The sequence below is a fragment of the Aspergillus ambiguus genome (assembly GCF_047715705.1).
Source record: "Aspergillus ambiguus strain CBS 117.58 unplaced genomic scaffold BDV59scaffold_49, whole genome shotgun sequence".
Taxonomy (NCBI): domain Eukaryota; kingdom Fungi; phylum Ascomycota; class Eurotiomycetes; order Eurotiales; family Aspergillaceae; genus Aspergillus; species Aspergillus ambiguus.
Window position 1 is genome coordinate 19,085 of NW_027395562.1, and position 27,252 is coordinate 46,336.

Sequence of the window (27,252 nt, forward strand, 5' to 3'; positions counted from 1 at the left end):
TTTCTCCTGAACAAACAATCAGATAAGGTACAAGCATAACTTTTGTGACAGTACTTTTGCAACACCTCATATTGCCACCGTCTTATCCCATACTCACTGCTTAAACGGCGATAGCAAGGCCTCCCAAGTCTCGGACATTGAACGTGACGCCCTGTTGAACACCGGTAGCAACAAGGTCATCGCTCGACTCAGCACGACCGGAGCCGAAGCTCTTCAGGTTCCACTTCTCAATACCATCCACACCTTTGAGGTCTTCAGGGTACGCCTTGAAAAGATCCTCGCTCAGACGCTGGTACTCCGAGTAGTCCTTGGGCCAACCACCGAGACGCTCAACGGCATGCTTCAGCAGATGCAGATGCTGACGGACGTGCTTGCCTTCGTCTTCGAGGGCTTCACTGGGTGTCGATGAACCCTCGTCGGATTCCATACCAGATTCAGAGGCATACTCAATCTCGACAGAGGAAGGATCAACGAACGCCCGCAACGCGTTCTCATGCAACGCGGCGGCCTTCTTATAATACCGATACGCCATCTCGCGACCATCTTTCTGTGACTGGTAGCGCTGAGCAACGCTCGTGTACAGTTGCGACAGAAGCACAGTCATGTCAAAGGTGTTGGGATGGCGTGTACCATGCACACGGCAGCAGTTGTAGACAATGTCTTCCGCCAAACGCATCGCAGCCATATAGTCACCAACAAGGTACCGCGTGATAATGAGCATACGGGCCAGGGTGATAATGAAGTATGGCTGGCCCACGTTGGGAGTCTCACGGTTGTCCCACAGGGTAGTAAGAACCCATGCGAGGCTGTTATAATCCTGCTGCTCATCTAGAAGGCCAATTAGATTATTGAGATTCTCTTGGCCTAAGCTTGAGATATCGATCTTCATCCGCTTGAAGAGCTTCACGGTCTCCTTCATAATTGTAGACGATATCTCGAGCATTGTCTTGCGCCGGGTCTCCTCCGGGCGGCTCTTGTGCTCGCGGCCTGAAATGACCATGCCCAGCTTGAACCCCAGCTTTAGGGTGGGAAGGTGAGAGTAGCCATTATGTTCCCGAATATATTTGAAGGAGGTTAAGGCGAGATCACAGGCAGGCTGGTACTGTTTCTCCGACAGCAACTGGCACACCCGATTGTAGCTGGCAATAGCCACGGACCGGAGGAAGTTCTGTGACGTGTGCGTTGTGAAGTAGTCCAGCAAGGTAACTACAAGATCCTTCACTTGAGTTGTAGTGGACAGTCGCAGCCGATCACCTTCGCAGGAAAGGAAGAACTCAGCAAATTGATCCTTCACACATTCAATACTCGTCTTACAATTCCGCGAAAGTAAGAAGCCGTATAGCCGAGCCGCGGAGGCTGTCACGCTCTGGACGCTGCTCGACCTGGATCTTATCTCGCTGCGGAACTGCTCGAAATACATATATTCTGTGATCAGCGATGAATAGATCTCGTTCAGAGTGACCGACGAATCTTCCCTCAGACAGAATTCCAGCTGGGCCAGGAACATGAGGCTCTGTCTTTGCTGAGAGGACATATCGAAGTGCACCGACTGAACATTCGTGGTATCTTTAGCCACGATTTGGCGGTAAAGCTCCTGGGTGAGTTCCCGTCCACGCTGGATCTGGCCAGATGCAATGTAGCTCGATGCGATGCTCTTTGCTGCCGCTGTCAGTCGGATGGAGGAGGTCTCCGTTGACAGCACCTTGATTGTCGTATCCCTGAGCATGCTCGCCACTTTGACAAATTCTCCGCTCTTAGCATAAAGTTTTGCTGTCTGCTCCATTTCTGAAAGCGACTCTTCATGGGCCCAGCCATAGGAAGATCTCATAGTAGTGAGCCGCTGGTAACGCTGTGTTATAACATGACGCAACTGCTCCGTTGAAAGAGAATCCGTATTATGCACTTCAATCATGGTGTCCTTGTCACTCATCGTATCAAGTGTGTTGCGGATGTCTTCGTAGTCGACTTCGTCGGACTTGATCGTCAGCAGGCTCTCGTACAACTGCACTGCTTCACTGTGATACTGGGTGGTCTCTTGACATATATTCGCCAACGTAATAGTAGACTGCACAGTGATGGAAGCACTTTCGCCAAAGAGCGACTGGCAGGTGCTGCGGTACTGCACCGCAACATCGTGAATCACGGTCGAATCGGCATGAGTGGCTCGAAGACATTGCATATACCGATTGAACACCATACTCACAAATCCTTGGTCACGCAGCTTAGGGCTGACCTTGGGAGAGGTTCTTAGAGTATTGAACAGAATCTTGCAGAGTTGCAATGCATCCGCGTATCGCTCCTTATTCCACAGATCGTTCAACACGATCAGCAGAGGCTCGAAAGCCTCCGGGTGGCAAGTATCGGAGTTCTTATTCAGAACAGTCACTATCTGGCGGTAGTAATCGACCGAAATTGGACGAGGGCTGGTAAGCTCTGCAAGAGTCCAGAGCTTCTTGACCACAATAGGATGCCCTGCACCGTAGTGTTTGGTGTAGTCGCTGAGAATTTCCTGGTGAAGGTGGATCACCTTATCCGTCTGAGAGTTCCGCTGGTACAGACGCAAGAGAGATGCGGTGGCATGATCCAAAGCCTTGTCTCCGGGTTGGCGATTACGGCGTAGTGCCATATAAAGCCGTTGTCTAATGTCTTCCTCCTTAGAGGGACGACGCCGAGAGCGATAACAGTTGCTGAGACGTTCAGCCAGTGTGATGCAATAGTCCAGGTGTTGCGATGGTAAAGCGACATCCTGGGCAGATGTAGCAAATAATTGTGGCCAAATTCCTCGCAATACTGCCTTAATTAGATGAGTGGCATCATGCCAACGACGTTGAGAGATATACATGTCGATCAACTTGTTGGCGGCTGAAATGGAGGTCGCATCCATGTTATTAATAGACTCGTACACCAGGCCTTTGAGGTTCGACTCCGTCATGGATGACGTAGAACTGGTGACCATTTGCATGACCGATGTGGATGAAGTCTGGATACTCTCCTGTATCTCCTTGTACGAGGAGCTGTGATAACCGCTGGTGCTCTCGTAGTATTGGGCGCAGTGCTTGAATACATTCAAGGCCATAGCGGTTAATCCAGCAGATTTCATCATTCTTGCCACCTCGACCAGATGTGAGACGATTTCCTGAGAAGTGCAAATTGAATTCTGATCATGCTCCTGCCATGCCCCGGCAAGAATTGACGCAGCCTCTTCCTTTCGATTTTGGGATTGGAGGAATCGGGCATACGCGAGGACCGCCTGGATATTCTTTAACTCTAACTCAGTGGAACGGCTAGAGCGGTATTCTTTGCTGGCACGTTGCCATACTTCCACATAGGCGTTCTCTGCGAGTTCGAATTTGCCTTGGGCCTTATATGTCTCAGCAAGGTGAGTGAGTGACTCGAAGTTGAACACGCTGGTTGCAGAGATCAACTCGTCTTCTTCCTTCTCGTCGAAACTCAAGAATATGCCATAGTCAGGCTGTTCCTTGATCTGGCGACCACGGAGGTTAACACGAAGTGAATCGTCTGACCTGCGTGAGTTGATCCATTGAGTCGAAGTTTCGCCACTGGTCTCCTGCATTGAGGCGTATATTTTCTGGGCCTCGCTCTCTTCTTTGATAGAAGTATAGTGTTCTGCGAGCTGGGTGAGCATGGTCATAACCATTTCATTTTTCTCGCCATAGTGCATCTTGTAGCATTCAACGAGGACTTGTAGCACCTGCACGCGCTTCATCATGATCTCGGTCCTTGAGTCGGTTACCTCTTCTGCAGTGGCATTTAGGAAGTATTGCGACATCTGCAAGGTCACAATGTTGCGAGGCCCGAGAACATCATTGCAGAGCTTGACAGCATCGTATAAAATCCAAGTAGCCTTGGAAGGCAGAACTTCATGCAGTCTGCGGTAAAGCAATGCCTGGCACAGAACTGACTGTAGTGTTGTTGGATGACTGGGCGGCAGGATCTGTTGATAGAATCGTGTCTGAATAGAGTTCATCGAAACCTGCACAGGAGTCGACTTGGGTTGCCAAATTGTCATGGTCAACAGCGGGACTCTGGCACATGTTGGCATCACTTTGCCTAGTTCCTTGACAGCTTGGGTGATCTCCTCATCCGTAGTGCAGCCGAAAGCGGCGGTTGCGTGATCAATCCAGTACCGCAAAGCAAAGTCTAGTAGTGGATATTGGTCCAAAAGGCGCTCCGTATCGGTAGGATCCAAGGGTGTCAATGTAGGGTTATGCTCAGTGGTGACACAGTGCTTGGTATAGAGCAGCAATCTGCGGGCCATGTCGATATTCCTTTCCTTCACCATTGACTTGCCCTGACCTAAGGTGTCCATTATGGCGCTGCGGACCTGGGCATGCCGAAGATACAGAAGGCCGTTCTGGAAGAACACCAGTGAACTAACTGGCCTCAAAACCTGACGAGGATCAATGCTCTTCTCTGTAATAGTACCCTTTTCAGGGTGAATGGAGAGCAAAGCTGGTAGCTCACTAAGAGCCAGGGGACGAGGAGCGGTGATCAGCCAGCTGAGGATGCTCTTGGCATCATCACTCAATGTCTTGCTTTGCAGTGTACTAGAGACAAAATCTTTGACGGTATATCCCGCTTTAATGAGGCTGTCAACAGACTTGGATAGACTCTGGGAGTTAGGTGACCCCTCGGCCTTAACCTGTTTGCACGCTAGCTTAGCCCACAAAAAGGAGCCATCAGCGGCCTCGGTGATGCGATTAACCGTCATTTCCCTCTGTTCTTCGCTCATGTCCATGAAAGACTGATATGGCTGGAGAACACGGCGAACCACTGCTGCGATATCATCAAAAATCAGCTCTGGCGAGATGCTCACGTTGGTCTGATCAGAACTGGTAGAGAATTTCTGCGAGCCAAGGAGAATGAGTTTCAGATTGTCAGCGCCCGCAGTCGCTTGCTTCAGTCTCTGTACGAGGGCTGCTTCTCCACAAGAGGCTTCATCCATGCCGTCAACTACCAGAACCAACTCCTTTGCGCCCCGGAGACTTGCTTGAAGTGCACTTTCCAGTGCTGACCAGATGATGTTGTCATAGTCGTCTGACTCAACTGCCTGCTCACAACGGTTGTATGCATCCGCAAGGATTTGATACAGCCGTACATTTCCGATACGTTTGTCAAAGATCTGAGATAGGATCGTTTTCACAATTCCTCGAGGGGCAGTCTTTGCCGGTACCCGGCTGTCTAACAGACGTGTTAAAGTCATGTTAATAATTTCGGAATAATCAGTTACTCACTGATGGGCACGAAAATGGGCTTGTAGCTAACCCCACCGATTGGATACTGCAGGTGATCAATCATGACAGATGACAAAATGGTTTTTCCGGACCCAGGCTTGCCCGAGATGGCAAGAGTCTTCTTGTTGCTTTTGAGAAAGCGAGTTAGGTAAGGCGTCATCCAGAGACAAGTGAGCTCTTCGCGATCCTGAGCCAAATGCGCGGCGTTCTGTGTGACATTAGCGAGGACAGGATCTTCTGGCTCAAGCCAATGCTTGATCGTCTGGATCTCAGAGACTAATGTTATATCAGCAGGAAGATATCAAGGCATAGAGGGGTGAGGTTATACCTGTCGCCTCATTGAAGCCCTCGCGGAGCAACTGATGTCTCCACATGAGCCCGGAAACATGCTCGCATCGGCTACGGAAGCTCTCTATCGGCCCAGGGAATGAGCTGTAGATATCAATAGAGACAGACTCAGAGGAGATGCCTCGCAATGATTTGTGAAACTGTGTTGAAACACAAACGACCAGGGTCACTAGGTCAGCCAATGCTAACACTAGCTGGTCCTTGATATCTTGAGAGACCATGAATAGCTCGGCACGGTCCAGGAGATTCACCAGCTCCTGTGAGCAACTACAAAAGAATCCGAACATAACCATCAATGCAGATGAATTCTCTTCGCCGAGCTAAGTGCATTTTGGTTGGTTATCCATAAACTCATGCAACATTAAGGGACTCTTCAAATCATACCTCCAGAAGCAGCATACAATAGCCATATACTAGTTGCGCTGCAAGATGACTATCCCCGGCGAACTGTTCGACGGCAAGGTCGAAAGAGTGCAACCGTTCCACGAACAGTGATGCCCAGACCAAGACCCGGTCATAGCTGCTTCCCTCGGGTGGCAGTTTGCTCATTCTCTCCGCCCGTATCCAGTCAATCAGCGTCGAATGTGTGGCATTTATCAATTTGGATGAGATGATGGTGTCCATTTCGCTGCTGTTTCGTCTGCGGAGGGAATTGACCACATCGGCCAAATTGGAGGGTTCAGCGCTTAGTCTCCTCGATCCACGTCGTGAAGTGACGGAGTTGTATACCCTACTGGAGACATTGTCACTTTCTAGGACTCCAGACACACGTCGGGTATCCATTATAGTGGTCTGCGACAGAGGGGAGCCGAAAGTATAGTGAACATTAGGCTGAAAAGACGTAGCCATTTTGGGAACTGATTATGGAGCGAATTAGTGTAGATTAGAGTAAATTAAGTCGCATAAGAGGCTTCGGGGAAGAGTGATTTCGTGATATTTTGTAAAAACATTTGTACCGAATAATTTCTGTCGGTAGTTCGGTGAGCAACTAGGGGCTTGCGTTTATTTATAAAACCCTGGGTCCCTACTTAGGCATCTATCCGGGGTTACCTATCCATGATACCACGACAACTACTACCTAGCCGAAGTAGAATTTGGCGTATTACTCTTCGCCAAAGCGTCATAAGTGGAACAATGAGTCTAGATACGGCGCCGGTAATACACTGGGGGTGGGTGATCATTACTTTCCCCAGTGGTAAAGGATCTGGGCATGTTCGTTTGTCCGTGCCCATGGGATGACTGCTTATGGGCAGAGAGCTACCTGGAATAGGATTGACCGTTGACCACAGTCCAAAGTTCTAGGGTCCACAAGATGGCCTCTTTCTTCGGCTCAGAGCATCATGTGGACATCATAATTTTCAGCTAAGCCCAGTCCTTTGGAGGAGAGGTTCCGTTGGCCTGGAATTTTGGGCTCCACGCGTGAAGGATGCGTGAGCTGGAGTATTTTCATTAATGGCTGTCCAGAGCAGAATGCCCACCATTTTCTGTTGTATTGTGTTTAGTCATGTTGTTTAAATACCACTAGAATATTCTTTTCACCTAACCCATATGCCGTATATCTGCGTCTTGCTCTACCGACACCTATGCTCCTCCAGTCAGGCAGTGCTTCAGCAAGATCCATCGTTTAAGAGGTGTGATCCACCAGGAGGGAGACGCCAAATGGGAGATGCCGGTGGATTTTATTTTCTGGCACCACTATCGCAACCACAGAGAGATGTTCTTCCCGGATTTCTGGGAGTGAATCATGGGACATCGAATCGGCAATGAACGGGCGGCCGCAAGACTTTAATCATTAAGGTTGTGTAAGTGGAGATCCCGCATGCGGAAACCCTAAGATCATCTCGGGCTTTCCGACATCCCCGCCAGCCATATAGATAACCTTGTTCAGCATAATTTCTCTTGGATGTGCTTCACATTGGTCGGAAAGCCGGACATCATATCCACGTGGAGCGCTCGGATATGACTATGAGAAGCCGAACCAACGAGCCGTATTTAACTTTGGGGTATTTGTCAGTATACCCAGCGGAAGAGTCATGTTATGCACGATCTTTCTATCATTTTTGATATGTCCTATTCGCTCCCACCAATACTGCTAGACATATATAATCCTCCTCAGTTCCTTCTCGGTATGAATATGACGAAATTGTTCGCAAGTGACCATTCTATCTTTCCAGCCTCGATAGCTGGACCCGAGGTGGCGTCTGTCCCAGTAAACCGCACATAAATAGAACCGGCAGGGCGGATCCATGACATCATTTGTTGTTATTCCCAGATGTTAGCATCTCTACGATACAACTCGGTGTAGTTAGTTCGGACCGGATAATTTGGCTATTTATGTTGCGTGCATAATTGATATATATGAACGGATATCTATGCACAACCAGTGCCTATAATTATCTCGGGAAGGTGACATGCGCCCATTCCAATGACATAACTGCTCCACCAATGGACTTGGAAACTTTCTCAGCTGCCTGTATGTCGGCGTCTGAATTTGTGCTTATGACCTTAACCTGGAAACGGATAGACAATTCCTGCTAATTTGTCGATGGCAACAGTTTCACACTCCGGCTTCCACAACGGCCCCCGGCATGTTCCCGGACTTGAATTCGTCAACCATCTGCTCCATAGTAACCCACTCAATACCGTCATGGGAGTTAATATAGTCGATAATATTCTCATGCATTAAGATCACCTGCGGCTTCCCACTGACCTGGGGATGAATCGTCATGGGGAAAAAGAAAGTGTCATATTCGCGATAGAAATAATCGAACTGTTTCTTCCAGAGTTTTTCAATAACATCAGGATCCACATATCCTTGCGATTTAGCCCCTTTTGGATTAACAACGAACGGAGGCCAATCGTCCAGATGCCAGTTTGCAGGCACTTCCACAACCTTGCTGGGTTGGGTTCTGGTCATAGGAGTCATCCACGATGAAGCATCTCGTTGGATATTTGTCTCTCTATATTCCTCGGTACCGTCTGGGGCGTAGTATAGTTGACAGTCATGGTGCATGAATGAATGGTCATATTCCTGGAAGAAAATTTTTGTGAGAAAATGACCATTTTGTGAAGTTGTCACACTTACAATACCAAATTCCTCCAATATCCTAATTGTAGACTTTGAAGTATCCCATGCAGGCGCTGTCCACCCCCGTGGCTTCTTGCCTGTAAACTGAGACAATACGTCGATTGATTTGACCATGACATCTCGCTGTTGTAGTTCGCTTAAGGTAGCAACAAATTCATGACAATAGCCATGTAGGGCCCTGTTAACATGTTAGATATCTAACTTTTTACCAACGCATTTTGAGACTAACAATTCGTGGCCAGCGTCCCGGACTTTTGCAAGTTGAGTTGGAAAAGACTCAAGTGAGTGGGCCGGGACGAACCAAGTTGTTTTGATGCCATACTTATCCCAAAGCTTCAGGAGACGATATATTCCAACAGTAGCGCCAAATATTCCACGAGAGACGTCTGTGGGACCCGCAGGAGCCCCCGAGCAAGTGTTCAGCCTAGTTGAGTCGTTCAAATGCCTCAGTATCTTCAGTATTCTCGGGAAACGTTCCTTACCATCCACTTGCAGCATCCACATCAATGCCATAGCCTACAAGTATTCGTTTGACCATGGTGCCTTGTTCTGTGCTGTGGGCAAGTATTCTATTCCTTCAGTATCACTATTTTATAGGTCGTATATTTCGGGATTGGGTGGCTTTCGCTTAATGGAAACAAGCGGGCCATAGGACGACCATATCCATATGTTACCATAATATATATCCTCTACCCCTCACCAGAATCCCCGCTAGCTGCATTACGTGAGGGGAATGAAAGCAAAATACATCCAATAGAAATTACTTCTGCATAAAGCGATCGATATGGGTGTACCCCTTACCCCAGCTTTCCCGTTGGAGAAAGCCTAGTTGTTCACCTCTATTCAAAATAGAAATGAGCAATACGGCCCAAGATTTTCGACCAAGTAACTAATGTTGGTGTTAAATGAATCAGGAATGCAGGGATCTTCCCCCGGGATGTTTATCGTTGGGGAGCACAATGATGGGTAAGTGACTAAAGATATCAACCTAGAGAAATCCAGAGGCTTGGAAGCCCCTCATTTGATGGACGAAGGATAGGCCACCAGCATGTGTCTACGACCAGTCACAACATTATTCCTATGGTAAAACCGATTATGGAGGCGATTCCTTGCTAGAGAGTTTGAAGCTGTGGTGGCCTGAAGTTCACGTCCTCTACTCTTGGTCATGCTTGGATTACCGAAGGCCGGCTTCCGGTACACCCAAATCGTATGCCTCTATCGCATGCGAAGAGTTCCAAGCACAAGTGGCTTAAAAACATTACGTAAAGGCACTGAGACGAGATCGCCAAATTTTTTGGCGGGAATTACGCAGTAAAGCTGGCTGGGCTTAATATTAGATAGGTATCGGTAAGCTCGCACATCGGTACCATATACGATTGCTTATATTATTCCTTGTTATTCTACAGCCACCCTCCTGTAGTGTACTTCCTGCCATAGACTACCCCGCCCATGACAGGAGTCACCGGAGCCAGCCGACTAACTGATAAGCCATGCGGAGAAACAGATAAGACTACATCCCGATCATCTAGTCCATATCCTAGCATCGCACTGTCGTGTTCGTCTGTAAGAGAGGCAGTTTTGTCCTCCAGATGATGCCTTCATCGCGTTCCGCTGCTGCTCGCGCAGGAAGCTCTTGTCAGCGTTGTCATCGGCGCAAAAAAAGATGCGATAGAACCTTGCCACAATGCGATACCTGTCGCCATGCGCATGTTTCCTGCAGTTTTCTTGACGACGACCGACAAGTAGGCACTTATTCAGTCGCGTGAGTACTGCTTTTCTCAGCTGTATTAGATATATTAGTCACGGTCAATTACATGCTGATCTTCCAGAGTCCAGCTATGTCCAAGGGCTGGAAGGACGCATTCGCGATCTAGAAGAACAATTGGCCTTGGCCACCGTCGCATCCCCATCCTCCCTTGGAAAACCCGAGATGCAACTCCCTTCCGTGTTACCAGACCCTGTAATACTTAACTTTCCCTCATACCCTGACGTGAACGAGGCCTTGGGGGCCTTGCCTCGTCCGCTCGGGTCTATTCATGAACAAGGAGGCTCTTTGGTTGACGAGTTGAAAATATTGTCTCTGGAGGCAACAGCTGAGCGGCATCTTGGATCATCCTCGGGCCTGTCATTCGCTCGACTCACGCAAGCAGTATTGCGCCGTCTTTGTCCCGATAAAGCGGAATTTATCTTTGACAGTGGTCCGGGTATTCATCCCCCCGATGAGTCAAACTTGGCCTGGTCCCCAGAATCAATAATTACAAGCCCTTCAGGGATGGTGCACTTCGATGCGAACTTCCTATACAGCTCTTGTGACTTTGATCAACTTCCTCCCTCACGGTTTGTGGAAGATGAAGCTGTTCTTGCCGATCTGAACTTTCCTGCGCATTCTCAAATCAGTTACCTGGTCGACTTCTATTTTGCACACTCCCATACGTTGTACCCGATCATCCGTCGCAATGAATTTATGTCTGTACTGTGGCGCATTTACCATGATCCTATGGATCCGTTAGCCCAGTCCCCGCTATGGTTGTTTCGCATCTGGATGGTCCTAGCGATCGGGTCGACCACACACTGCTCTGTATCACTGACAGAGGAATCTGAATCGGTCCTTTACTACAACAAAGCCATGGGTTACTTCGAGGCTGCGCTTGAGTATGGGGATATGGTAAGTCAGAAAGCTATTTGATGATCTGTCAAGCACCTACTGACGGCGCCGTAGGCGGCACTGGAGGTTCTGATGCTTCAAGTCTCTTACTCATTCTTCAATCAAATAGGGCCCAGTAGGTTATATCCACCACATTTCTCATCCCAATCAGCTAACCCAAAAGACACTTGGTTCTTGGTAGGGGTTGCTGCCCGCATGGCTATTGGCATGGGACTGCATAGTGCGACGACCTACGACGGCCTTCCCGTCGACGTTGCCGAATATCGCAAACGAATATTATTTTCCTTGTACATGATGGATCGGTGTGTAAGTCTTGTCTCCAACGGAAGACTCTAGGCTAACCAGTCTCGATAACAGCGTGGTATCAATGGCTCTTGGCCGGCCCTTTGCTATCCACGACGATGATATAGACGTATCGGTACAGATTCCAGCTCTGAATGGCTAAATTGGCGTATCATTAACTTTACAATAGCCGTTCACAGGGGTCGATGATGAGAACATCAACTCTGAGGGTATCATCCCACAGGATAGCCTTCAACCATCAAGCATGGCGGTACCTTTACATATTTTATCTTTAAGGAAGATCGCCAGTGAAATTGCAAACAACGTGTACTCTGCTATCAGGACTGGTCGGATGAACCGGGAGGAGAGAGAGGAGACGCTCCAAACCATTCACAGAAAACTCATTCGCTGGCGCCGAGATATGCCATTCCCCTTGGCCGACGTACACTCTCAAGTGCCACACTTAAGTAGTAATTGGTTCGACCTCAACTACTACGCACACGTAGCGATGTTATACCGACCCTCTCCTCTCTTCCCCACTCTTGACCAGTCAAAAGTAAAGGTGCTTGCAATGGCAGCATCAATGTCAATCCGCCAGGCGATCAATATGCACCGCCAACGTAGGTTTGCCTACAACTGGCTAAACCTGTTGAGTGTGTACACGTCGACTCTATCCTTGATGTATTCTATTACAGCGCAACCAGACAATCTGGCAAGTGTTCTCGAGGAAACGAAGGCTGTACATGACCTTGAGCTGGCCATTGAACTGTTAGATACGTTTGGGAAGAAATTTCCCGCGGCGTCTAAGATAAGGCGCATGGTTCAAGAGGTTCTGAACCGGTTTCATGGTGTCTGCTCAGCTAGCTCATGCTTGATGGAGGATTGAGGGCATATGAACAGATCAAATCTATATCTTCTCACTATATATTACTGTAACCAATCTAACTAGCTATATTGCGTCTAGATATAAGCCATCGGTCTAATCGTCCCTTATCAAGAATTTCGCCCATGCTCTTGTCGGACCTGCCGACGATACTAATCTGACCCGATGACGCAATGCCCGCCTGACCCCTCCTGACATCAACAGAGAGATTTTCTAGACATACATATTTGGATCTAGTATATATTATAATGTTGAGTGGGAAGAGGTTGACTATATTGTGTTAAGAATTGAAATAGAAGATTGTCACAAGACAAACAACCGATGTCGGCTACACAGGATATGGATTTTATTCCCAAACTTGTCTTTCGCCTTCAAGAAAATAAGGCTTCTGGTGCTATTGTTACTGCAGGAGTTTTTGCTTTACTTGGCTATATTATCTACAAGGCACGCTGTTGCATCATTCCCACTTGCCCTAACCGGCTAACCTTACCAGGCGACCATCGCGACAGATATCCCCTTTATCAAAGGTTTACCGGAGATCCCTGGAGCCGTACCCATATTTGGCCATCTACTTAAGCTTGGTGATGACCATGCTACCGTCTGTGAGAAATGGTGGCGGCAGTATGGACATTCGGTGTTCCAAATCAAGCTAGGAAATACTAGGGCTGTTGTTGTGAATTCTTTCGACGATTGCAAGAAGATGCTATTAGGTCACCAAAACGCTATAATTGACCGGCCAACTCTATATACCTTTCATGGAGTTATCAGCAGCACTCAGGGATTCACAATAGGGTCTTCCCCGTGGGATGGATCTTGCAAGAAGAAGCGCAAAGCTGCCGGGACTGCTCTGGGGCGTCCCGCGCTCCGGAGCTATTATCCCATGTTTGATCTCGAGAGCTACTGTATTGTACGTGACTTGCATCACGACAGCGATAATGGAAAGGTGGAAATTAATCTTCGCCCTTATATACAACGATATGCGTTGAACACCACGTTGACTCTATGTTATGGTATTCGGATGGATAAGGTGTATGATGGCCTTCTCCGAGAGATACTGTATGTCGGTTCTGCCATTTCTCTGCTACGAAGCGCCTCCGAAAATCTTCAAGATTACATCCCAATCCTCCGATATCTACCCAATAACGAGAAAAGCTTCCGGTCCAGAAGCTTGCGCGAAAGACGAGACAAGTACCTTGACCATCTTCTTGATAAAGTGAGAGGCATGATAAAGAAGGGAACAGACAAGCCCTGTATCTCAAGTGCAATTCTCAGGGATGAGGAGACGAAGCTAAACGGTGTTGAGGTATCATCTATTTGTCTGTCTCTCGTGTCAGGCGGATTTGAGACAATCCCGGGAACGCTGACATCTGCTATTGGTTCCCTCGCCACAAAGCAAGGGCAGGTATGGCAAGACCGTGCATATGAGGATATTAAGCGCCATTATCCAGATGTACGCGACGCATGGACAGGGTGCTTCAGAGAGGAGAAGATACCCTACATAAATGCGATCATCAAGGAGGCAGGGAGGTACTATACTGTCAGTGCCATGAGCCTCCCTCGAAAGACAGTGACAGAAGTAAACTGGAATGGCGCGATAATTCCCCCGAAGACGATGGTTCTGATCAATGCCCAAGCTGGGAACCACGGTAAGCAAAATTCGTCAATAAGCAGCCAGCCTCCATGGATGACCAACCATTTTAGACGTCGACCACTTTGGCCCCAATGCCGGAGAGTTTAATCCTGAGAGATGGCTAAGGAGCTTGGATCCTCCTATCGAGAGAGAGACATCTGGGTTGAATCACTTAAGTTTTGGAGCGGGTTCCCGAGCTTGCTCCGGTCAATATATCGCTTCCAGACTCCTTTACGCTGCTTTGATCCGTCTCCTATCATCGTATAAGATTGTTGCAAGTGAGACAGAGCCTCCAAATACTGACTATGTTGACTACAACCAATTCAAGACGGCTTTGGTGGCAATTCCTCGTGATTTCAAAGTGAAACTGCTTCCGAGAGATCCGGCAACAACGACAGAATGCTTACGGATTGCTGAGTCGAGAACAAAGGAGCACTATATGGAATGAGAGATGTGTCTTACTGGCATCATATGGGAAGGGCAAGATCGCCACAGTGCCGTTGAGCAGTTCAGGGTTCTTCTTCCTTGGCTTCTGCGGAGTCTCCGCAGATTCCAACATCTGGTCGGGGTGTCCGACAGCCATTTTTGACGAGGTAATACGCTAGTTCAATCATTCTTTATTATTAAAGATAATAATTTGCCCGAATCTGTGATCTATAATCTTTTTTATTCATGTTCGCTTAAGATGACATCTCTGGACCTACGTTCTCTATTTGGAGTAGAAGGGCGGGTTGCCCTCGTCACTGGAGGAAGTAGCGGATTGGGTTTTATGATTTGCAAGGTAGTAAACAATGAAATACCCTGACTTTTTATCGTCACTCAGCGGTCGCCAGGGGCTCGTGAGTAATGGGGCAAGGGTGTATTTAGTGGCCTTGCCGACAGACTCAATAACGGAAAAAGTTGATGAACTGAACGAACTTGGGAGATCATCGGGAGGAGTTGCAGAGGGGTATTTCTTTTATTTCTTTCTTTCTTTCTTTTTTTATTTTTATTTTTAATTTTTTTTTTTTTTTTTTTTTTTTTTTTTTTTTTTTTTTTTTTTTTTTTTTTTTTTTTTTTTTTTTTTTTTTTTTTTTTTTGTTAATTTATACAACTCGTCCGCTGATACTGGCAGTATTCCATGTGACATTTCGTGCAAGGATGATATTGAAAGTCTTGTCACCAAGATATCCAAACAGGAAAAGCATCTCGATATGCTCATTTCCAACGCCGGGATTAGACGCGACCCTCCTATTCTCTGTGATGTACTGACGGCACCTCTTTTTGAGCTTCAAGCCTCGATGTGGTCATCTCATTACGACGACTGGGAAGCCACATTCCGCGTCAACACAATCGCTCATTACTTCTTGTCTGTTGCATGTCTACCTTTACTAGCAGCGGCAGCAGAGACGACGCTTAAAAATGGTCGAAAAGGAAAAGACGAAGGAAGGGGGGTTATAATAATGACCAGCTCTTGTGCCAGTATGCATAATGCTACGAATGTTGATCTGACTAGCTATGCGGCCAGCAAAGCCGCCACGGATCATCTGGTGAAGTTGTTGGCTGCAAAATTTAGCCGATTCTATGTGCGAGTTTTAGGCATCAATCCAGGATGTACGCAAATCTCATAGTGTATCGGTATATGCTAACTATTGTTAGTCGTTCCGAGTCGTATGAATCCAGTGGGTAATGAAGGAAATATCTTCAACAATTTGTTTGATAAAGTCCCAGCGAAAAGAGCGGGTAATGAGGACGACATTGCTGGGGCAATTATCTATTTGTCAAGCACGGCCGGTGTGAGTATATTTTACTACAGACTTTATGAATGCTGACCCTGGACAGGCATATCTGGACGGGGTTTCTCTATGTATTGATGGTGGCCGCATACTTCTTGCAAATGGTCAGCAGTAATTACGTGATGACACAATGATGTTGTCTTCATAAACTATATAAGCAGGATATAGTTTCTACTGTCGTAATAGAAAGGGAGAGAAAGAAAAGAAAACTATATTAGGCAATATACTGCGTGCATTGATCAATGGACCAGGCTGGATCCGTATCGCTACCACAGAAGCAACGAAGAAACATATATAGAGCATACTTGCACCTTTCCGCCGGACACAGCATTAATTATCTCGGCGCGAAAACGGACATCATCATTGCCAAGTAAAATGGACGTAAAGGGAATATTCCGCAAACAATATATTTGTATATCTGGCAAATAGGAATATACAGGCAGTCTATCAAGATTGACTTAAAAGAAAATTAACTGAGTGGGCAAAGAACGTATAGAAAATTGCCTGGGTAATATAGAACAGGGGATATATATGGGAAACAGTGAACATGGACGATGAGAGAAGTACACCAACCTTCAGAGGTATACTTTCTCATTTAATGTCAGTCCACTGGGATGCACATATGTACAACATTTTTACTGTTTTTCCGGGACACTTTGGTCATTGTCACTGCTGAGGCCGGACTCGTTCTGATCGGGCGCGGTAGAGTCGTTCATATCCAACCCGAGCTCTCGGGATTGCTGAGTAATCTCCTCAAGGGTGAGCTTAGGCATGTCGTTGGCAACCATGAAGGGCCATCTGCCCTCAACATGGGCCTTGGCGTAGACAATGTCGATCTCCTCAAGCTCACGACCGGCAGTTTCCACGAAGAAGAACCAGCCGAAAGGAATACCGATTAGGTTAATCAGTGCGAAGAAAAGATAAACACCCCATCCACTCGTGGCTGCAAAGAGCGGCGTGAACATGACCACAGCAAAGTTGCAGATCCAGTTCGTGCAAGTCGATGCCGCGGCACCAGCGGTACGAGTACGGAGAGGGTTGATCTCGGGAGGGTAGATCCAAGGCAACGGAAGAAGGGTAAAGGCGAAGAAGGTGATGAAGAGGAAGATACCAACGATAGCTCCTTTTGAGTTCTCCGCAGTGGGTTTAATCAAGCAAGCAAAGGTAATGACGAAGCTTAGTCCCTGGCCAAGGAATCCAATCAGATAGAGCTTGCGACGCCCAACCTTTTCAACCATGAAGAATGACGGGATAGTGGCGAGGGCATAGACAGTAGCGAAAACACCACCCATAATCAACGCAAGCCTATGTTCTAAGCCCAAGTTGTCTTCAAAAAGAAGGGTTGAATAGTAGATAGCGGCATTGCAGCCAGTGAACTGCTGGAAAAACTGACCCGAGCAACCGACAAGGAGGCGCTGGAATTCCTGGGTTTTACCGAAGGTGAAGATCGTCTTCCAGCTGGCCTGAGAGCTTTGAGTCAATTCGACATCTGCCTTCATGAAGTTAAACTCGGTAAGAACGACGTCAGAGTCTGGAGCGGCGTTCTTAAGCTTTGCGAGAACGTGGCAGGCCTCCTGATGATGCCCTCTCTTGACAAACCAGCGCGGGGAATCTGGCAGCATAAGAGCACCAATGGCTACGATCAGGGCGAAAAAGATCTGCAGGGCAACAGGGAATCGCCACTGGACAGTGTCCTGCACGTATGAGAGACCGAAGACCACCCAGTAGGCAATAAAGGTGCCCACGGCGATAAGTGCACCTTCGAAGCAGACAAGCAATCCTCGATTATGGGCGCTGGAACATTCCGACTGCCAGACCGGAATCGTAGCCGTATTCATGCCGTTCCCAAGACCCGAAATTACACGGCCAACGACAAATTGGCCCAGACCCCATTTATCACCGAAGGCGGCCGTCGAAATCACAGCACCGATAATCAGGACATTAGCGCCAGCGAAGATTAGTCGGGTGCGACCGATCTGCTCTCCCCAGAACATCGAGAATAACGCGCCGAAAAAGCATCCAATCTCGTAGCAGGCAGTGACCGCACCGCGGATGACGTTGATGTGCCGGTAGACTGCATCCGAAGGTTCATCGGGCATGGCGAGGGAGCCAAAGGATTTGGTGAATTCGTCGCCAGCAATAAGACCTGACATCATTCCCTGGTTGTAACCGAATAGCGAGAAGCCCATGACAGCCGTGAAGGTGATACACCCCTGGAGCAAACGCCCCGTCGCGCCGGAGGTTGTTGTCCACATATTGACGGTATGAGGACCCAGAAGGAAATAAAAGAAATCACGGGGAGGAAAAGAAAGAAGGTTCAGGGCGACTCCATCCTGGGGTAAATTGTTTGCTCTTATATAACCTCCATATTCCCCCCATGACTTGGCGTCTGTCTTGGCCGGACCCGGGCGTGGATACGGTTGTTTTCGCCGCTCACGGACCGGGGAAACTGAAGCGAATGCCATTCAACTAAATTTCTGGTTGGCTCTCTCACTGGGCTGACCTAATATCAAGAAGGCACTGAAAAGGATTGTGGTGGGGGTTTTTTTTGTTGGCATTGCAACATCTTAGGCCTTGGCTTGTTGGCCAAGATCTGGGCAGATATACGCCGAGATGCTAGGCGCCACATTGTTGCCAAAATGTACTAGAACAGGGAAAGCAAGCCGAATGCCACTGATGTAAGAGTTCCTGATCCGTTCCACCTTCGGCAAAGACTCAGCGTTGGGCTTTTTCTCTATCACGAGGTCAGTACTGCGTACATATTTCCGGGGCTTACGGCGGGTAGGCCTGGGGATACTACAAATCCGGGGAGAAGCTGGCTGCTTTTTCTTGGCATTGCCTAAACATCAGACGAGTAATACTCATGGGGTTGTCGAAAACAGGAGCTGTCCCCCTCAGTATGCAATCCTGGCAGTCATTATGTCTATTGTAGAACAAGTCCCGTTCCTGACGGCTCCATTTAGACGTGGCCAGAACTTGACGTCATTATCGAAACAAGTCGTCGGACATGGTTCTCGTAACCATCGGAAAAAGTCGCCTCATTTCTACACGTGGTTTGCATTTGCCCTGACTGTGGCGAAATCAAGCAACATCCCTTGGCGAAGGGTGGCAAGCATGGGAAAGTGTGGGAGCGGGAGACCTTCCCACCATTTCCGTTGGCTTGGCAGGAGGAAGAAATTGTGGCTTGGACGGCCCTTCCTTTGTCTGATGCTTGCGAGTGCTTATGGGTTTCTTAAAAACCCATCCTGGGGTTGGACGTCTTGGCCAGCGGGGCCGAGCTTGGGTAATGGGTTCAAACCCTCCGTCAGCCAAGCCACGACTGACGAATGCCTTGCAGCAGAGTGACAGGGAAGATGCATGCCAAGTTCTCCATCACGGATCCTCTTCCGGTTCCTTCCTGTCGAGATTTCGATATTCCTCGGCCTGGCCGTTTTGGGTGCCTGGCTGTGATTTGGATTGTGGTCGGAGTAGATGGCGAAAATAAGTAGAACCACCACCCCGCCATATACGGTGCGGCTTCCAACGCTGATTGGTGTGATTATAAAGCACCCAAGTGCTCTCTTTGGTTGGTCACTGCTCAGGAGATGCCGTTCATTTACCGATCTTTTCACCTACCCCGACTGCAGTGTGCCCCGATAGCATGATGTCCCGTTCGCCTACTGCTCGCCTCCGCCGATGATGTCTTTAAAGTTTTAGCCGACCTGACCGATAGTCCATGCTTCTTCCGAACATCCTTGTTCCTAAAAGACGACTACAACCCCAATCGTAGAATCTAGGGGTTTTCCGGGTCGCTCTCGCATCCAGCCGGAGCCTCGAGCCATGCATCTCTCCCACGTTCTTACGTATTAGTAACAGTCAATCCGATATCACAACACGTTAGTGCTTACGCATTTCAGATTCTGCCACCAACCGGCGATACTCCCCAGCATAGAGACACAGTAACCGATTCCCCGATATCGAGTCCGAAAGGCACATGCGAAGCCGCTTGGCGGAGGATCTTGGCACTATCGGAACCGATAATTACCCGATGCTGACTCAGTGCATCCTTAGCAGTATGCGGTAACGCTCATTTCGGGCCACCTGCTGTTTTCGGGCGCCTGAATCTTCACGATCTGGAGTAGATATCATACGCAGTAGATTGTGGTTAAATCTTGAAGCTAAGTTATACTCCAGTACGATAAGCGTTACATATAGTAAGGACCTAACCTATATTTCAACAATAAGAATAACCAAACGACCAACCCATAGTTGTATATCCTGATATAACAGTAAACTAGAAACGGCACTTTACTACACTCTCAGGCATTATTTGCACAGGAGAAGCTAGCGCTACTTGGATTATCATGAAGGGCCTTTCCAGACACATACAGGCCTAGCCCACACTAGTTGCCCCAGATTAGCTATAAATCAGCCATCCTTGTGAGTGATGTCTTGGAGGACTCACAATACACGCTGCAATACCAACAATGCTAACGTTTATTATCGTAAGGGTGGTTTTCAGCGGGGTCGAGAAGAGGCGGTCTTTGTTAAGGTGCAGCCAGAAGGCGGCACTCGCTCCGTCTGTCGACTGTTAGCATTACGACACCCGAGAAAGCAAGAGGAAACGGGAGATAAGGGGAGATACAGGTAAACCAGCTCGCAAAAAGAGATGCCTATATCGGTCAGTATAGTCATGGAGATAACAAATATCGGTCTGCACTCACAATCAAACTCAAAAGGTTGTTAAAAACGGGAATTGCTTCCGCAATAACCCATGCGATGACCCACAGGACTAGCCCTATCAGAAGCCAGGATCCCGTTGCGATCAAGCCCTTCTTATGCATGTGATCTCCATGACGAAAAATCCGGACATATACGTATTTAGCAGCAACATGGCCGTTAACGACGCCACCGATAATGATCTGGTTATTCTGACTTAGTGAGTGCAGCATTTTGATATGGAAGCACGTACCGTTGGAAGAGCAATGCCGTAAGAGACCTTTCCCACGACAGGGCTTGCGGATCCCAAGGCTGGAGATGTCACATCCTCGCCGGCATAGCAATATATAACCACCGCGGTCACAACATAAAGACAAATATCGGTTCCTTGGAGAAGGAGTAACGACTTAGGATATTCACGAGGATCCTTTAGTTCCGCGATGAACCCAAAAAAGGCTACATGGCCCGCTAATATGCAGTCAGAAGCCGTGCATGACTTAGAAGCAGACAACCTACAGAAGGAGAAAACAATATTGCAGACAGCCAAAAAAGCTTTGTACAGGCTTGTATCCACTGTCGCCTGAAGACTGCCCTTCCACGGGTGTTCAACTCCCACCGCTATCACGACAATCATAACAGCAGAAAAGACGCTGACGAAGGCTAGTGGATTCAAATCAGGACAGAGATCAATCCGAAGAAGTTCGTTGGACTCACAAGCAACTGAAAGATAGGATACGTTCGCAGACGTGCGGGGGATGCATAGAACATACGATATGATAACTCCGACAACGCCGAATACCACTGAACACGTTCCATGTTCAGTGATGGAGTTCATAGCGACAGTGAAAGTCAAAATATGGCTGGCCATAATGAAGACTATCAGCAGCAGCTGGCCGATTCCGAATAGCTCCCGCCCAAAACGTCCTAGCAGAATTTCTCCAGCATCTGCCATATTCTGTATATGCGGGTAACGCCATCGGAACTATTTGAACTCAATAAAGCCCGGTGATTATACCAACTTCCACATACCTGTCCGATTGTATAACCAGTATAGGTCGCCATAAGCCCCAGGCCGACCATGAGGATGATGGACCTTATAGCTGGTCAGCGTTGTACTTATCTCACATTGCGGAGTCAACAGCATACGGAACAAGTCCCAGCTCAGCAACCACCGCTGGCAATGAGAGGATGCCGATGGATACAGTTTCTGCAACCATCACTAATCAAATAAGTGACACGCCGGGCACGACACAGTCTCACTACTCACAGAATCCACACTGCCTAGATTATGGTATTAACAGATGGTAGGAAATTACCTCCTTGGTTAACATACCACCAGCTCAAAACCTTGTACTTGACCTCCGCATCCCCCTCGTCGCCAAACACGTCATTGGATAAATTTTTTGCCTTCTCATCCAGATTCTCCTCATCAACACCATAACTATTACCTTGATTATCGGAGCGCATGACCAGATTTGGGCTCGTGAAGAATAAGTTGTTAGAGTGGCTAATCTTTGGCAAAGCAGGCGCCGTGCAGATGAGGTTGACCCGTGTATTCTGTCTGGCCTTCCAGTGTTGACCATCGAAGTGGAGAAAGTGCCAAACGAAATAGACCAGAAATACCGTGATGAAGAAAAGAATTCGTTTCAGTCTATTGAGTGTTGCTAATGTCTCAGATCAAACCCTGAGAAGAGTACTAAACTGGTCGATTAAGCTAGGGATTAAAAATTGTCTCCAAAACAAACCGGAAGGCCCGTGATGGTTTCCATTGAGTCATTCATTTTCCGAAATTGTCCTGGCCTTCAGAATTTTCATTAATATTACGAGTTTGAATTTTCCTCCTCTGCGCGACGCCTATGAGGTATCTCAAACTGTTACCTAATGAGTCCCTCCCAGAGGAGTGGGCCTTTCCACGAGGTACCGCCCGCCCCATTTTACACTGGTCTTGCTGGTGGCCTCAAATTCCAGCATCCGAGAATCTTTGAAGAACCTTGAGATGGCAATTTTCCAATGACACGCCTAGACATTACATGCTGTTCAATGGCGGTATCTCGAGGCATACCGCTCGAGGCAATGCCTGTTTGGAAAGTCATTATCATGGGCAAAAGGCCCTTTTTGTATCCACTTTCTGGGCAAGATTAACTTAATGTTCCCGGAACCCCTAGTCCAAAACATCTGGAATTTGCCCTAGAATTTCCCATTATATCAGTCGACTCATATCCAAGGCCATAAAGGGGATAATACGGCGTATAGAAGTTATCAGGTGGATATCAAGTGTAAAATAAAGTTCCCAATCAACCCTTTGCATAAGGCATAATTTCAGCCAATTAAAAAGTTTCTGGCGATCACCATTGACTTCTATTTCTGAGGAGTAGCGAAGTCCATATTATGCGACGCCTTTAAACCGCCATCGGTTAAATGCAACATTAAAACGAGCGACACGTATAAACAATGAACCAACTAATTCACATCCTCTTCTGTATACCCGTTGGCCCTATCACAGTAATTGCCTTCTGCCCGGCCTCTCAGGAACTCAAGCCTGGATTGACACTCACCGAAGGGTATTATCCAATACCTAATCGGTGCACTTGCTTATTCATAGTCATATAGTACCCTCTGCGGCGGCACATCATGCCGCAGAAAATACTTTTTCCAGTACCAAGGCAGCATATGACGATAATGATTGGCATGGGTACGTGTCGGTAACGAGAAAACCTGATCTAGCTCCTCAAGTGATAGAGCCTTGGTCTCCGGAAGACAAAAATAGCAGAAGACCCATCCGAACAAGTTCCACGCTGCATACCAACAAAATGCGCCCTGTACTGTGAATGCGTCCCTCAACGGCAGCCATGTCAGAGAGACAATGAAGTTGAACCCCCAGGTAGTTGCGGTGGCAAAGGACATGCCAACATCCCGGACATATAAGGGCTATGTAAAGCCTGTCAGCTGGGAAAATGCATAAGTTTCAGGGGAAGTAATCTCTCACAAAAGCTTCTGCTGAGTAAGTGAACGGCACAGGTCCTTCACCTGGCGAGTATACAATCATGTATAAATAGATGCCGGTAGCCACGCATGCTGTCCGCGCAGTTTGATCCGGGATGTAAAATGAGAACCCTGTAAATAAGAGAAATAGCGACATCAGAGGGAAGGTGGTGAGGAGCAAATTCCTTCGGCCAAATGTATCAATGGTATACACAGCAGGCAGGGCAAATATCCAATTGGTGATACCACAACCCAATGAAACAACTAGGGCCATGCGTAGGTCAAATCCAGCTTCTACAAACATAGAGGAACTGGAAAATCTCAGCTTGTGCATAAAAAGTGATTCCATGGATGGCTAGCCATACCTGTAATACATTATCGCGTTGACGCCGCAAAACTAGACGCTGTGTTAATCAAAAAGTATTATCGGCGTAAAGATGGAAGGAAAGAAAAGTAATGGTGTCCTGGAGAGACGTACTTGCTGCATGAACATAACAAAGAAAGACGACTGCGCCGCACGCCGATTACGAGGGACAGTAAACATCTCTCGCCAGAGCTGTTTGCCTTCACGCAGTTTTTCCTCAACCTTGAGAGCAGCATGGATATAGTACAGATCTCTCGATGCCTGGAATGTTGAAGGACGCAATTTACATAGCGCTTTGTAGGCATCCTCGTAGCGGTTCCGCATCATGTACCATCTTGGCGACTCGGGGCAGAAGTACACCTGCATACAGACAAAAAAAGGACTCACATAGATATCAGCTCTGGACAGGTATGCTAGTTCTTGAGGCGCTTATTAGCAGAAACTTACGGAATGGCTGTGGATCCTAGCATGAGCCGCCAGTTGAATCCAGGAATAGTCGAGTGTGTCACGTCCATGAAAGCAACAGAGGCAATATACCCAAGCATAATACCAAAGGCTGTCCACATTTGCCACATCATTACCAGCGCACCACGTATATTTGCTGGAGAACACTCGGCACCGTAAACCGGGGTGGTGGTAGATTTCGCTCCCACAGCAAACCCTAACAAGAACCGGCCCAGGAGGAGGTTCCACCAGGTATGCGCTGCAGCCATCCAAAAGGACGACGCAAACGAGATAAAACAGGATATGAAGATACATCCACGCCGACCAAACCATCGGTTGAGAGGGGCAGTGGTCCAGCATCCGATGACAGCAGAGCAAAGATATGGTGCTCCGTTAAGAAGACCTTGCTTCCACCTATTGGTCAAATTAAATTCTGTGAAGTAATATCTGGAAGGTGTGAGTTGCCCGTTCTTCCTAATGAATGATCTTGATCATTATATGCGTACTCTTGTGCTCCGTTGACAGCTGTCTGGTCCATTCCCTGTACAATGGCGGACCCAGCACAGAGGACTTCGATTGTGTCAATGCTTATTTCCCTTCTAGACATGGGGGTGCTGGCTTACTTGTCATGAAGTACATCATAAATGTCTGACTCCACCGGTGTGTTTTCTCGCGTCGGAGTAGTTCCTTCTCTTCTTCCGACAACTCAGTCAGTTGTTCGAAGGATTTCGGGTCTTGGGCCACAAGAGCACCACGTTTGAGTTCTTCCACGATGTGGTCTAACCCTTTCTCTCGAGCGAATTCCTCAACATCTCGATACAATTCATCGCGAGTCAATCCTGTCAAGGGGTTCTTTAACTTCGAAGTGGTAGTACTAGGCTCAGTTCTGTTCTTTGCCACATCTTCAGCCCACTCTCGAGCAGTGTTCCCATCAGAGGAAGAGCCTTGTTTTTCGACAGAACCAGCAGACTCAACATGATGCGAGGTCAATGTTGGGGCTTCTGGGTCATTCAGTTTCTCACCCATGACTGTGGATCGCTCGTGCAGGACCGCGTGGATCGGGGGACACCAAAATGCGGGGTGAAGATCTTATCAACACAGGGCGTGGAGATGACAAGCAAATAAGAAACAGGAGAAGATATGAGATCTGGGTCTGTTGAACTGGGACGGTGGGGGGCTGATGCATTTTAATGTCTCCGGAGGACCACGGAGAGTTCTCTTCCCTCCCCACCACGAACAAGGGTAGTTGCAACATCCCAGTGCTACCTATCATCTACCGCAGCTGACTGGTCTTCTGGATATTAGCCTAACAGTCTGACGATGACTTTCCATTTCAGGTTGTAGATCTCCACATTTTGCTCTAGCCAAGAGGCTTCTGTCGCGAATGCGTGTTGGTGGCGTTCTTGAGACACGCATAGGGCGAAAGTTAACAGGTACTGACCTCTTGGTTTTGATTGCGTTGGGGAGTTATGTGTCTGCATCTGGGTAGCTCATCTAAAATAACAGAAATGAAAGTACACGGACACCCTTGACAGAATAGTGCATTCGGCGAGAATATACCTCTGAGCGTCCTGCCTACCAAAGATTCTGCCTGTGGTCGACGTATAGCATTACCACCGTCTCGCGTGCAGCGGAGGTCAGAACGGAAAAGGCGAGTATGACATATTTGCCAAGATTGACATTATTAAATATCCCATAATCCCTGTCCAATGTCCCTCCTTCCAAGAATTGAACCGTGCCAGAGTATTGTGCCCGAGCTCCGCTGCGGTTTTGACGTAGAAGCACACGTACGGCACATACCCTCGACCACACCATAGGCAGCCCATATGATGCGGCACCATCGCATGACTACATTCCAGACATCCATGCATACCCCAGATTCGGCCATTTCATCTCCCGCAACCAAAGTTGAACCGATCGGTGTCTTTCTCGGCGGAGCTTGGCGCCGAGAAAAACTCGTCCAATCCGCCCGAATTCCTCCCCGGGAGGGTGGAAATGGCCAAGAAACCGACACTCGGGCGCCGGTGTGCGGTTACGTTGATCATGACCATATCCGGTATATTGATGCCACCCAAGACATGCGTTGGAGGGTGGAATTTCTCGTTTCTTGGAGGCCTGATGTCAGGCTCTGCCAGTATACCCTTCAAATCTCAGCCGCGCTGTGTTCGTGTTTGAATTCTCTTCCGCATCCGAGTTATTGTCCGGTTATGACTTGTTACATATCTAAGTGTGATAATCCTCTCGTTATCTCGTAAATGCCTGATGACATTCTCTCTACCTTCCTAGAAGGATCGGTACGCATGTTTCCCCAAGCCCTTCTCCATGGCGCGAAACCCCGCTCTGTTGTTCAATGCTAGTAGTACATTTCTCTCGCCCAATAAGCTGCCAGGATATCTCTCTCTAATCGCCCACCACTAATTGGGGTCGACATAACTGTGTAGTTCGTCTTGCTCATATTGAATGTCATTTCTATTTTGCGACATAGAGCCGCAGCTTTAAATGCAGATGGTCCTCTCCCAGTAGCACTTCGTCGGCCCTTGAGGAAAGGAAGTATTATGGAAACATAGAAATAATAATAATAATAGAAAAGGAGAAGGGTGTAAAATATACCAATCAGCCGGGGTATCCAGCGACAAACCAGCCTGTGTGTGGCTTGGACGTGGTTCAAAGTCGGATGCGTCTAGTGGGATATATATCACGTGTTTTGTACGAGTTGAAGACAAGTTGGCGGCGACTAACATATGCACTAATTTCCCTTACTATCTTGCTGTTGGATATTTATGCTCACTCTTCCACATTCCCTCCTCCTCGAATTCAAATACAGCTCGCTACACGTTA

At 47.9% G+C, this 27,252-nt stretch overlaps 7 protein-coding genes across 7 annotated transcripts; 2 read left to right on the plus strand and 5 right to left on the minus strand.

Moving 5' to 3' along the window:
- Positions 1–100: 100 nt before the first annotated feature.
- Positions 101–6,386, minus strand: BDV59DRAFT_205714 (uncharacterized protein; the record flags this gene model as incomplete). Its single annotated transcript, XM_073694690.1, has 4 exons — positions 101–5,202; positions 5,256–5,531; positions 5,584–5,923; positions 5,988–6,386. The coding sequence occupies 4 exons, from the start codon at positions 6,384–6,386 to the stop codon at positions 101–103; spliced, it is 6,117 nt and encodes a 2,038-aa protein (XP_073543623.1).
- A 1,631-nt stretch (positions 6,387–8,017) lies between these two features.
- BDV59DRAFT_210637 (polysaccharide deacetylase family protein) lies at positions 8,018–9,229 on the minus strand (the record flags this gene model as incomplete). Its single annotated transcript, XM_073695635.1, has 4 exons — positions 8,018–8,634; positions 8,689–8,869; positions 8,921–9,115; positions 9,174–9,229. The coding sequence occupies 4 exons, from the start codon at positions 9,227–9,229 to the stop codon at positions 8,161–8,163; spliced, it is 906 nt and encodes a 301-aa protein (XP_073543624.1). The 3' UTR covers positions 8,018–8,160.
- Positions 9,230–9,607: 378 nt separating this feature from the next.
- Positions 9,608–12,524, plus strand: BDV59DRAFT_210639 (Zn(II)2Cys6 transcription factor; the record flags this gene model as incomplete). Its single annotated transcript, XM_073695636.1, has 7 exons — positions 9,608–9,657; positions 10,322–10,453; positions 10,528–11,356; positions 11,411–11,471; positions 11,520–11,658; positions 11,714–11,774; positions 11,829–12,524. The coding sequence occupies 7 exons, from the start codon at positions 9,608–9,610 to the stop codon at positions 12,522–12,524; spliced, it is 1,968 nt and encodes a 655-aa protein (XP_073543625.1).
- A 318-nt stretch (positions 12,525–12,842) lies between these two features.
- BDV59DRAFT_210641 (cytochrome P450) lies at positions 12,843–14,691 on the plus strand (the record flags this gene model as incomplete). Its single annotated transcript, XM_073695637.1, has 3 exons — positions 12,843–12,932; positions 13,015–14,167; positions 14,223–14,691. 3 exons carry the CDS (start codon positions 12,843–12,845, stop codon positions 14,597–14,599), a joined length of 1,620 nt encoding a protein of 539 aa, XP_073543626.1. The 3' UTR covers positions 14,600–14,691.
- A 1,870-nt stretch (positions 14,692–16,561) lies between these two features.
- mfsA (glucose-inactivated glycerol proton symporter STL1) lies at positions 16,562–18,181 on the minus strand (the record flags this gene model as incomplete). Its single annotated transcript, XM_073692669.1, has 1 exon — positions 16,562–18,181. The coding sequence occupies one exon, from the start codon at positions 18,179–18,181 to the stop codon at positions 16,562–16,564; it is 1,620 nt and encodes a 539-aa protein (XP_073543627.1).
- Positions 18,182–20,224: 2,043 nt separating this feature from the next.
- BDV59DRAFT_205718 (amino acid transporter) lies at positions 20,225–22,091 on the minus strand (the record flags this gene model as incomplete). Its single annotated transcript, XM_073694691.1, has 11 exons — positions 20,225–20,308; positions 20,371–20,486; positions 20,551–20,578; positions 20,630–20,827; positions 20,878–21,092; positions 21,141–21,284; positions 21,339–21,606; positions 21,654–21,717; positions 21,771–21,843; positions 21,892–21,905; positions 21,958–22,091. 11 exons carry the CDS (start codon positions 22,089–22,091, stop codon positions 20,225–20,227), a joined length of 1,338 nt encoding a protein of 445 aa, XP_073543628.1.
- Positions 22,092–22,962: 871 nt separating this feature from the next.
- On the minus strand, positions 22,963–25,552 carry BDV59DRAFT_210647 (sugar porter family MFS transporter). Its single transcript, XM_073695638.1, has 7 exons — positions 25,038–25,552; positions 24,921–24,984; positions 24,418–24,861; positions 24,085–24,352; positions 23,972–24,003; positions 23,611–23,917; positions 22,963–23,552 (listed from the first exon to the last, which is right to left on the minus strand). Exons 1-7 carry the CDS (start codon positions 25,438–25,440, stop codon positions 23,217–23,219), a joined length of 1,854 nt encoding a protein of 617 aa, XP_073543629.1. The 5' UTR covers positions 25,441–25,552; the 3' UTR covers positions 22,963–23,216.
- Positions 25,553–27,252: the final 1,700 nt, after the last annotated feature.

Coding starts and splice junctions, on each gene's coding strand:
- BDV59DRAFT_210647 (XM_073695638.1), bottom strand. CDS start 25,440: ATGGGTGAGAAACTGAATGACCCAGAAGCCCCAACATTGACCTCGCAT. Junction 24,353..24,417: donor CTAGGATCCACAGCCATTCC/GTAAGTTTCTGC, acceptor TATCTATGTGAG/TCCTTTTTTTGTCTGTATGC. Junction 23,918..23,971: donor AACGCGATAATGTATTACAG/GTATGGCTAGCC, acceptor GAGATTTTCCAG/TTCCTCTATGTTTGTAGAAG.